Below are 12,200 nucleotides of genomic sequence, written 5' to 3'. Positions count from 1 at the left end.
AGCAATGAAAACACTTATTTGAAAAGATACATGTACCTCAATATTCTTAGCAGCATTATTTACAATGACCAAAATATGGAAGCAACCTAAATATCTATCAACAGATGAATGGATAAAGAAGATTTGGGGGTATGTGTGTGTGTGTACACACAAAATGGGATATAACAGTCATAGAAAGAATGAAATTCTGCTATTTTCAAAAATTTAGATGGACCTAGAGGGTATTATTCATAGTGAAATAAGTAAAACTAGAAACACAAATACTGTTACCACTTATATGTAGAATCCAAAATATAATACAAAAGGATTAATACTAGAAAACAGAAATAGACTCAGATATTTAGAAAAATCTGGTGGCTACAAGTGGGGAGAAGGAAGATGGGAAGAGCAAGGCAGGAATATGAGATACAAACTACTATCTATAAAATAAGCAATAAAGATATATTATATTGCACAGCAAAATATAGCTATTATATTGTAATAACTTTAAACTTTGTGTGCATGCATGCTAAGTTGCCTCAGTCATGTCCGACTCTTTGCAATCCTAGGGACTATAGCCTGTCAGACTCCTCTATCCATGAAATTCTCCAGGCAAGAATATTGGAGTGGGTTTCCATGCTCTCCTTCAGAGGGTCTTCCCCACCCAGGGATCGAACCCAGGTCTCCTGCATTGCAGGAAGATTCTTTACCATCTGAGCCACCAGGGAAGCCCTAAATCAACTACGTGTTGAAAGTGTTAGTCGCTCAGTTGTGTCCAACTCTTTGCGACCCTGTGGACTGTAGCCTGCCAGGCTCCTCTGTCCATGGAATTCTGCAGGCAAGAGTACTGGAGTGGATTGTCATTCCCTTCTCCAGGAGATCTTCCTGACCCAGGGACTGCACCTGGGTCCCCTGCATTGCAGGCAGATTCTTTACTGTCTGAGCCACCAGGGGAGCCCTAAATCAACTAAAAAAAAGTTTAAACTTCCTGCCATGGTTTATCAGGTCCTTCCTGGCCTGACCCCTGATTACCTTTCCAACCTCATGTTTGGTTACTTTCCCTATATACCCACTATGGCTAAGGTCCCTATGCCTTAGCCATTATGAATGCATTTATATTCTGTGAATATTCCATGGTCTTTCCTTTGTAACATATACTGTTCCATCTGTCTGAAACAGGCCTCCTCTTTTCTTTTTATCTGAATTAACTCCCTCTGGTCCTTGAATCGCTTCTAAAATGGCCTTCTGAGTTTTCCCTGATTTTGCCCAGACTGGGTTAGTTTCGTGTGTGCTAAGTCGCTTTAGTCATGTCTGACTTTTTGCGACACTATGGACTGCAGCCCACCAGGCTCTTCTGTCCATGGGAATCTTCAAGCAAGAATACTGGAGTGGGTTGCCATGCCCTCCTCCAGGAGATCTTCCTGACCCAGGGATCAAACCTGCATCTCTTACACCTACCTGCATTGGCAGGTGGGTTCTTTACCACTAGCACCACCTGGGAAGCCCTGGGTTAGGTACACCTGCTGGGTATTTCCATTCCCTTCTATTTCGTTATATACAAACACTCTTACTATTTTATTAAACTATTTTTCTACCACTGCACATAGACTATGGGCTCCATGACAGCATGAACTGTGTAAATCTTCTTTGCCAATTAGCCTATAAGAACAACTCCTAGAACAGTATCTCACACACTATAGTTAATCCATATTTTCCAATGGAATTATATCCCCAACACCTCACACAGTTTTGTTTGGCAAAGAACTGCTGATTGAAATGTCCCTAATCCTCACTGATCTCATCTTCATCAAGCCCATGGATAATACAAATGGTTCTCTCTGGGTTTTACCTATTGTTTCAATGCATAATAAAGATGTTGGCTTGAATTACAACTAGGCAGTAGTTACCTCAAATCGGGGTACGTCCATTTCAACTTGCCCTCTTAGCAATGGGGTTTGTCTGGGAGTCTCACGGATCATCACACTCCATCTGAGATGAAGTTTAAAGACAAATATTTAGGGCTCTGTTTCATTAAAGGGTGGCAGCAATGCTTCATATGTCATGAAAAAGGTCAAAATATTTATGTGGTGAGTCATGATGTGTTGTATGGGATGCCCAAGTTATCTCAGGTCACTTGATCTCAAGGTGAGAGGACCAAGAGGGTCCTCTGCCTCATGACTTCTCAAGGCCAGTTTGTTGGAAGGAATTCTACCACAGGGTTCTCAGAGAGCAGCACTTCCCAAGCAGTGATAACTATCAAGATCACTTGAGGTGCTTTTGTAACATATACATACCAGGGCCCTACCCAAGACCTACTGAATAAGAATATTTGTGCTAGGCCCCAGCTTGGTACCTTGAAAAAGCTCCCAAGGATAGTCTTATTAGCAGCCATAAATCAAATAGTATGCCCCCTCATAGAAAATCTTTCTTCTCAGAAGATTGGAGGGCAATATTCTCTCTTTTCTAGGGCACAAATAATCCAGGCCAATTATTTATTTATTAAATTCTATTTTTTAATTTCTTTGAGAACTGGATGAAGCTATAGAATTATAGAATAGTTTTTTATACAATCTTAGAATAGAAAGATGGAAATTTCCCCAAGGAAAAACTATGCTTACATAGATAATTAGCTATGCAATTTGAAGGAGGTTCGAAGAACCCTTGAAATTTACTAATGGGGGTTCCTGCTCTAGGATCTTTTAAGTTTGAAGAGGGGCTTCAGTGATGTTTAAAGGATACATAGTAGATTCTTTTTTCTTAATAAACAAGATCCCCCAAATTTCCTGCACTGGAGCCAGAAAAGCAATGAGGCTCTGTGAAGAAGTTTAGAACATCCCTGATTGAGATAATATAACTAACTGAGAGCAACTGGCAAGGGACTGGAAGAGCCACAATGACCTGATCTTTCAGCCACTCACCTGTCTAGAATCCTCACACCAGCTTGCTCTACTCTGTTGAGGATGTTCAGAGGTGACTTGTTTTTGTTCCAGAATGCACCCCAGCCGAGGACACGGGCCAGGTCATTACCAGTTCCAAGAGGGATTACTGCCAGCTGACACTGCAAGAACAATACCAGGCAACCTTTTCAGACAATCCTACCAAGATCCACCCATAAAAGGACCCAGAGAGTGCTTTTTGGGAAAGAATATTGTCTCAAAGTCAGTGGCAATAAAGGACTTGTGATTTTAGGAAGTATATAGGAAGATGTTTGAAATTGAGTGAAATTTTCCCTAAGTAGTTGGGTGCCACTCGTGGCAATACAGAACCTACTCAGTAAGCGGAAAAGTTGCTGGAATATGCCAATATTTGTAGTCATGCTTCTAAAAGAGAAACATAGCCACAAATTTTTATCTAGGCTGGTCCAAGGAGATGAGGTGCCTCAAGGAGACAAAGTTACTGCAGTCAGAAGAGTAGGGGGCTGCTTAGGGAGAGCGAGGTAAGGTAGAGGTAGAGGAACATTCTGCTACACTTGAGACTCAGCAAATAAAATAAGTGGCCTCAGGAAGGGTAGGGAATGGGTGTTGAATGCTCCCTGATGCCACTTCTTTTTTGCTTGCCTTCCTCCCCTTCAAATCTTCATCTTGGGGCTTGGGGAATAGAGCATTGCTCATTTTTTCTGCTAATTTCCTCTTTTCTCCTTCCTATTGATAGACCCCCAAAATGGTATAGGTATATTCCTACCAGTCAGGTTGACTGTGAAACCAGTAGGAAACATACTTTTTATAGACAAAAAGAGTAAAGACGGGGACGTCATGGGATAAGTAGCTCCATACTCCTAGTCTCCTAGCGATGGTTAAACTAAATCAGTGAGGGACTCACCTGTTCATGTAATCCAAAGGCATCAATCAGAGATAAGACCCAGCTCACGCTGCCATCTCCACCACAAACCACCACGCGAAAGCGAGCAAAGTTCTTGAACATGCAGAGCCTGGAAAGAAGAAGGGAAAGGGCAGTCATTTCATGAACTGACAAGTTTTAAAACTCTTTCCTACAATGTGCCAGGAGCTATGGACTGGTCCTTCTGCACTTTGCTATTAGGCTACCTGCCTCCTTTTCCTTAACCTCTATCTCTCTGTGTACTTAAGATCATAGGTAATGCTCCCACAGGCAATCCTGGAGTGCAGGCCTTGCCTTGACTCACACTTTTGTTGGCTCAACCTTGTTCTGTAAGTTACTAGTGGCCTAGCCAAATCTACTTGCTGAGGCCTAGGAAGAGTGCCTTGCACAGTTGCAAGTGAGTTCACAGAAACCAGGGCTGAATAGCCAGATGGTCTCTAAATAATACAGCTCTCCAGTAGAGATATATCTACTTGGCCCCAGGAAAAAGAGTGAATGACAGGAAACGTGTATAGTAATATCAGTTTGCCTCCTCCTCTGAAGTCAGGAGACATAGTTTTACCTTTTCCAACTGGAAAAGATGAAGCAAACCTGAGAGCAAGACACAGGCTTGAAAGGATTTCTGGAGAGGGCTAAAAGTTCTCTAGCCAGCCAACTCAAGATGTTCTGGAGCTGTGTTTGTGTCCTGTCTTGAGAAAATAGATCTTTCCTGTCCAGGTACTAGAACTAATTCCAGGAAGCCTATCCTACTCTATAATGTGCAGAGAGGGGAATCATTTCTATATGCCCAACTACATCCCTTACCCCATGCTTACCCGGCTTCAGGTCCACCCTTCGACAGGTCAAACACTTGAGATGGGTTAAGGTACCGCTTGAATTTCCGGAGGAAGACGATCCCTTGATGATCGCCGCTTTTGGAGTTGATGAAGATGAGAAGGGGGCATGAACAGGCTGAAGACCAATCAAGATTCCAAAAGTCTGGAGATACTACTAATTGGCCTAATAATGCACACAACAGAAAAAAAAGAAAAAAAAAGAAAAGGGCTATTGAGATGACTTAACATCAAATTTTGCAGACTTTTAAAAACAACTTTATTGAGGTATAACATATACAAAGAACTGCATATATTTAATGTGTACAATTTAGTGAGCTTAGACATATGCATACACCTATGATACCATCACCACCATCAAGATAACAGGCATCTAATACCTCCCACAGCTTCCTTGTGCTTCTGAGACTGAAGAACAGAAGGGAAGTCAGATGCAAACCAAAGGGGCTTTCATTAAACAAAAACAAAAACAAAAACAAAACCAGCTGGTCTTTGCCTAGCTGTTGCCAGGTAGCCAATATTTCCTAAGCAACTACTACATACCAATCATCATGCTAGATACTTCTAGGGTTCTAGACCTTGCCCTCAGGCTGGGGAGACAGACATACACAAGAGTGTATTGTAACACAAAGAATAAAAATTTGGTACCACAACCAAAGATCAATAAAATGCCAAGGGGAAACTAAGGAATGAGAAGACTGAGAGCTTAGGAGAAGGATCAGCATACCTAATGAGTACTAGCTCAGTGAGTGATAGCTCAGTTGCTACACTGAGAAGATATAAGGTCAGGAGAGATAGGTAGGAAAGGCTGCCTTTCAGCCAAGAACGAATAACAGAAAGTATCAACGTGGGGTGAAGCAGGGCGATTTAATTGCTCCTCTAAGGCTCCGGTAGAGCAGTCTAAGTTATCATATCAACTTTCAGGGGAAACAAGACTATAGGGAAATTGTCTGGACAAGACAGAAGCTTTTAATAATCCCCAATAGTAAAATTCCCCATAGAGAAGTGGAGTTATAGCAGTCTAAATTGCCAAAGCCTGCCAGCTCATGCAGAGTCATAGAGTCTGTTGGCAGGGAGACAGGCAGTGAGCAATGGCCTCATAGGAGATGCTAGACAAATTGTGAGCCCCCAAACCTCTGAGCTCATGGCTTTGCAGGGATTCCCCAGCAAAAATAAGTGCAAAGAGGAAAAAGGATGTGGGTTGCTCCTGAATGGTGTGGGCTAGGGGGAGAGAGGCAGGTTGAAATGTCCCATTTGTTGTAACCTGGATAAAAAGGAGCCTGAAGGAAGACTACTGACTTGGCTATTTTACCTGGAAAAATCTAAAGCAAGCTTCCTCTATGGGCTAAGTTCTACTCACTGGCCAGTGGAACTTGAAGGCATCCTGAACCAGTTAGGCTGTCATGCACCAAATTTTCAGGGCTTGCCAGGGCTCATAACTACATGAGGAGTCTGCTATGTCCCTTCAGTAGCATAGCCTGGAAGGAGTTATCCCCCTTGAACACATTATCCTTTTTTAACACTTTTTTTTTAACGAAAAATATGTTAAAATAGTGGTAGTTAAGACATTCATTCATTCAACATATATGTATTGAGGGCATTCTTTGTGCTTGTCCTTGTTATGTTCTGATATATACTGATAGACAAGATAGAAACAATCTTTGCTCTTGTGGAACATATATTCTAATATAAGGATATAGACTGTAACAAATAAATATAGAAATAATGTGATATGAAGAAAATAGAGCAGGAAAAGGGGATGGAGACTGAAGGGGATGTTATTTTAGACAAGATGGTCAGGAATGGCTCCTCTGGGGAGATGACATTTGAGATGAGATTTGACTGAAGGGAGGTAGTAAGTAAAGCAGATATCTGGGGGAAGAGTTTTTTAGGGGTCAGGAGGAAGATTAAGAAGCTACCCAGAGAAGGGAGACGGCCTAGGATGTCTAGGGACAGTGAAGAGAAGAGCATGGCTACTGTGGAGTGAGGGAGAGAGGTGACAGGAACCAGATAAAATGACAATAAGATGTTAGATGAATCCTGTGAACAAGGTGACAAGATTACTACATGGATAGTAATGTGGGCTAGAATATAGCAATGTTAAGAAGATTCATAACCAAGTAAATAATCATGTCCACAAGGTTGCTTTTGAATAGGCTAATGTTAATTGTAAGGGAATGTCCTGCATTATTCAGCAATTTTAACTAATTAAAATAAAAATATAGAAGGGCAACTTGTCAACTTTGAAGTACCTACAGCTGGATGGAGAGCCACTGGATGACAGAATCAAGATTGACAAATGACCTTAACAAGCAGTTGGGTCAAAGTCAACAAGCTAAAAAAGGAATAAATGTGAGGCTTGGCCTTTAGGCCCAAGGGCATAAATTGCAGCAGAACAGGACAATAGGAACTTGGCTTGGCAGCATCAAAGTGTGAAAAGGGCTTAGGGGATTTACTTGACTTTAAGCTCCAGATGAGTCAACAGTCTGAAAGAGCCTTTCAAAAAAGAGCTCATGCTTCTTTGAGGTACATTAATATAATCACAGTGCCCCAAACCAAGGAGCCAACTCTCAAACTTGTTCAGTTCATATCACAAAAGGATGTTAAGGTTGGCTTCCTGTTCCCCTTCCTGTATTTTAAAATCCTCTTTTACAAATGTTAACTCCTCGTTTAACCCTCATAAGGCATCCAAGTACAAATTTATGTCCTATTGGCAGGAAACACATGGTACATGAGGCAAAGAGAGGTTAAGTAACTGGCCCAAAGTCACACAGTTAGTACATGATGGAGTATGCTCCCAAGACTAGTAGTATCAGCATCATCTGGGGATGTGTTAGAAATGAAAATTCTTGTGCCCTACTCAGCTCTACTGAATCAAAAGCTGTGGGGCAGGGACTGGGGCCTAGAAATCTGTGTTTTAACAAGCCTTCCAGATGATTCTGATGCATTCTCAGATTTGACAAATACTGCATATGAATTTTGCCCCCATATGAATCAGGGATTCTGTCTTAGTCATATCCTATTCTTTACATTGTTCATCACTGAGCCTTACATATACTTGGTATTCAGCAAATGTATTAATTAATTCATGCAACAAATCTTGACTGTGAATATGCCATGTATCCAGGTTTAAGTGCTAGTGGTACAAGAGCTCCCAGTCTAGAGTAGGAAACATTCATGTGATGAACTATAGTATAGTGTGGTAAGTGCTCTGAGATATGTGTTCTGGGTTCACAGCAAAGGAAGTGATTTATTTGTCAAGAGAAATGGGGAGGGGCAATTACAGAAACCTTTAAACAGGAGATAAGAATTAATTTTGTTCTCACCCTCTAGGATGAGAGAAGACATTTACTAAGCAGATTGGGTAGGAAAAAGGGGAAATTAGAAGACCTTCTCAGAAATTAAGAGTTTGTTGACTGAATAAATAATGAATGAATAGATGAGTGCTACTCAACAATGGCACATGTTTCCTCAGATGCCTCCACTCTGGGATGTTGGAGAAGGGATTCCCTAGCTTGGCCAGAGGGGTTGGCCCAGATCATTTTTAATGATTTTATCATCTCCAAGATGGGTGGGACTTCCCAACAGGAGACCTATCCATTAAGGATAGGTCCAAGAAGCCAGAAAAAGTCAAGAAGATACGGAGGTTTTAAAAGATACTCCTAATAAACCAAGTAATACATGCTAGAATGACGGGTTCTCAAGAGTGACATTCAGTTGGATCAAGACTGCAGATGACGAGGATGAAAGGCTAACTCATGGGGCATTAATATGAGTCACTACACCAAAAGAATGGCTTAGCATAGGTGCTTCTAAGAAATAATATGACATTGGTGGAAAGCAAAAGGAAGCAGCAATGCTATTAGTTGGCCATCTATAACAGGAATAAGAAATTATATAGGATGGGAAAAAACAAACTAAAAAACTCTAACTTCCACCAGGCCAGGAAACATAGAACCCATTGGGCCAATTACATGGAAGAGGTGGCAGCCCCTTAACACTTATTTGGGAGTGATTTATTAGATGCTGAAGTGGCTATCTTTCAGACTCCCCAGAGACATCTTTCCCAGGTTCCTGTAGTGGTGAGCAAAGTCTCACCACTTCAGATTCAGGACTTCATTGACTTTCACTAGGAGCCTGAGTGCACCTGGCTGACTAGTTGGCTACTTTTCCTGTTCTATCAACTCCATCTTTCCCGTAGTCTCTTTTTTCTCCTAGCCAGTCAAGTATCTCTTATGTACCAAGGCATCAGTCTCATGATCTCTCTAGTCACCTATCTTGTAGGTGAATCTATGTGGATAAATATTTGAATAGATCGGAGATTATTATATGCATGCATCCCTGAGTGAGGGATATGTGCCTGAGCATGTCATCACGGGGACATATGAGTATGCTTGCCTGCAGAAAACTGTGTGAGTGGCTCATTCCATGTACCAATGTCTGTTTGTATCTGTGTTGGGATTAGGAAAGAAGCTGGAAAAGACTAGAGCAGCTCACATACATGTATGTGCACATATGCTGTGTCCAGTTCTAAAACTGTTGTAATGATTACAGGAATACTTCCCCCTTCTGTTCTCTAAGGAAACTATATACTCTTCTTTCTTTTCCTTTCTCTGCTCCCAGCTAATGCTGGGTTTTCCTTGGCAATGAAGTAGGCAGCAAGCAAACAAAATTATTTCATGGATTATCTAGTGTCTGGAAATCATGAAAAAGCTGAAATGAAATCTGATCATTTGGAAACAATTGTGACAGAGGCTACAAAGAACATCCCCACATACAGATACATCTAATTCACCATCCCAAAAGTCTAAAAATCATGAGCTGTCCTTACACATAGGGGCTTCCCTGGTGGCTCAGCGGTAAAGAATCTGCCTGCAGTGCACAAGACACAGGAGATGCAGGTCTGATTCCTGGGTCAGGAAGATCCTCTGGAGGAGGAAATGGCAACCCACTCCAGTATTTGTGCTGGGAAAATCCCATTAACAGAGGAGCCCGGTGGGCTATGGTCCATGGGGTCACAAAGAGTAGGACACACTGAGCAACTGAGCACACAGGCATGCTCTACACATTTGCACACTTGTACTTTCAGAAATGCTTGACTGGTTGACCAGAATAATTTAATTGCAGTCATTTCCCCCAGGCTTTGCACCTTCCCTCCCTCCCCAATGTATTTCTGAGATTAACATTTAGCTACTCACCATCACCTTTGGGGTCGCTCAGGGCAGTGGGAGGAATGACTGATGATCGATGACTTCCAAACCAGCATTCCTTGGAAAACCGTCTCCTGCAGTCATCATGCACCTGGAACGACAGAAGAAAGAAAGAAAAAAAAAAACATGAGTGGGGTGAGAAAAGGATAACATAGAGCATCATTTTGTCTCAATTCCAAAATTTAAGTGCTCAGTACTCAAAACTCCCTTTTTGAGATTTGGTGCCATACACATACTCCTGACTCAATGTCTTTCTCCATTTTGAGTCTGCATCATCCCTGAATGTGGTCTCTGAACCCTGTTCCTTTCAAAGGTGCCTTTCAGAAGATACTATTATAGACACTGAGTAGATGCCAGTCCTGGGTACAATTTTAGTGGCCTACAGAATGGGGAGTTTACTTGCAGTACAAGAGTGCTAATCCTGACAATATGTTATTATACTTCAAGCCTTACAACAGTGATGTGTTTTAGGGAAGACATTATTAAATTTGTTTTAGAAATAAGAAAACCAAAGCTCAGAGAGGAAAAGGATTTTGCTCAAGGTCAAACCTTGAAGTAAAAAACCTAAGACTCGGCTACATTCCCTACTAATGTCATACTTCGCAGATTTCTGATATCTTCAAGCATCACTTCCTGAAAAATTACACAGTTACTAGATGACATGAACCTGGCCTAATTAGGCAAAATTAATTAAAAAAGATCCAGAGGACAAGCAGAGTTGTCTTATTTTTTAAATGACAATATAATTGAAATAAACATTACATTAATTTCAGGTATACAACCTAACGACCTGATATCTGTATACATTGTGAAATTGTCACCAGAGTAAGTCTAGTTAAATCAATAATTATACATAGTTACATTTTTTTCCTTGTGATGAAAACTTAAGATTTACTTTCCTTTAAAATTTTTATTTTATACTGGAGTATAACTGATTAACAATGTTGTGTTAGTTTTAGGTATACAGTGAAGTGATTCAGTTACACATGTACATGTATATATTCTTTTGTCATGTTCTTTTCTCATTTAGATTATTATAGAATATTGATCAGAGTTCCCTGTGCTGTTCAGTATGTCACTGATGGTTACTAGATCTACTTTCTTAAAGAACCCTAACATATTACTAAAGGAATCCATCAAAACACAAGAAACCAAGAGGAGAAGACAAGAACAGAGAACTACAAAAACAACCAGAAAACAATGAACAAAATAGCAGTAAGTAAATACCTATCAATAATCACTTTAAATTTATATGGACGGATTCTCCAATCAAAAGAAATAGAGGGCTGAATGGATACCAAAACAGGGCACATATATGTTGCCGACAAGAAACTCACTTCGGATCTAAAGCCACACACAGACTGAAAGTGCAAATGGATATTAAAAGAAAGCCATAGTAGCAATACTTATATCTGACAAAACAGACTTTAATACAAAGACTGTAACAAAACAAGGAAGGGCATTAAATTATGATAAAGGGGTCAATCCAACAAGAATATATAACATTTGTAAACATTTATGCACTCAACAGAGGAGCACCTAAATATATAAAGCAAATATTAACAGAAATAACTGAAGAAAGAGACAGAAATGCAAGAATTTTAGAGGACTTTAATATCCCAGTTACATCAATGGATACATCAGCCAACAGGTAGTCAATAAGGAAAACACTGGCCTTAACAAATTAGATTACAAATTAGATTACCTTAACACAAGTGTGCATAGAACATTTTCCAGATACATCACATGCTAAGCCATAAAACAAAGTCACATTAAATGTAATAAGATTCAAATCATGGTAAACGTCTTTTCTGAAAACAACACTATGAAACTAGAAATCAACTACATGAAAAAAACTGGAAGAAACACAAACATAGGGACACTAAACAACATGCTGCTAAATAACCAATAGGTCAATAAAAAAATCAGAATATACCTTGAGACAAATGAAAATGGAAACACACCTCTAAAATCTATGTTGTTGTATTCAGTGTTAAGATGTATCCAAATCTTTGCAACCCCAAGGTCTGTATCATGTCAGGCTCCCCTGTCCTCCACTGTCTCTTGGAGTTTGCTCAAATTCATGTTCATTGAGTTGGTGATGTTATCTAACCATCTCATCCTCTGTTACACTCTTCTCCTCTTGCCTTCAATCTTTTCCAGCACCAGGGTCTTTCCCAGTGAGTTGGCTTTTTGCATCAGGTGGCTGAAATATTGAAGCTTCAGCTTCAGCATCAGTCTTTCTAATAAATATTCAGGGTTGATTTCCTTTAGGAAGGAAACAGCAACCCACTTCAGTATTCTTGCCTGGGAAATCCCATGGACAGAGGAGCATGGCAGG

At 40.5% G+C, this 12,200-nt stretch overlaps 1 protein-coding gene across 1 annotated transcript in view; it reads right to left on the bottom strand.

Moving 5' to 3' along the window:
- Positions 1-12,200, bottom strand: part of DGKK (diacylglycerol kinase kappa) — a 160,038-nt gene that overhangs the window by 43,296 nt on the left and 104,542 nt on the right. Inside the window, exons 7-11 of the mRNA XM_045164345.1 lie at positions 9,848-9,950; positions 4,632-4,815; positions 3,799-3,907; positions 2,898-3,037; positions 1,887-1,968 (exon numbers count right to left, since the gene is read on the bottom strand). Coding sequence (XP_045020280.1) covers positions 1,887-1,968; positions 2,898-3,037; positions 3,799-3,907; positions 4,632-4,815; positions 9,848-9,950 — 618 coding nt within the window. The remainder of the gene's footprint in view (positions 1-1,886; positions 1,969-2,897; positions 3,038-3,798; positions 3,908-4,631; positions 4,816-9,847; positions 9,951-12,200) is intronic.

Source organism: Bubalus bubalis, chromosome X, assembly GCF_019923935.1.
Source record: "Bubalus bubalis isolate 160015118507 breed Murrah chromosome X, NDDB_SH_1, whole genome shotgun sequence".
Taxonomy (NCBI): domain Eukaryota; kingdom Metazoa; phylum Chordata; class Mammalia; order Artiodactyla; family Bovidae; genus Bubalus; species Bubalus bubalis.
The sequence above is the reverse complement of the archived record's forward strand: the minus strand, read 5'-3'. Positions and strand labels throughout refer to the sequence as shown.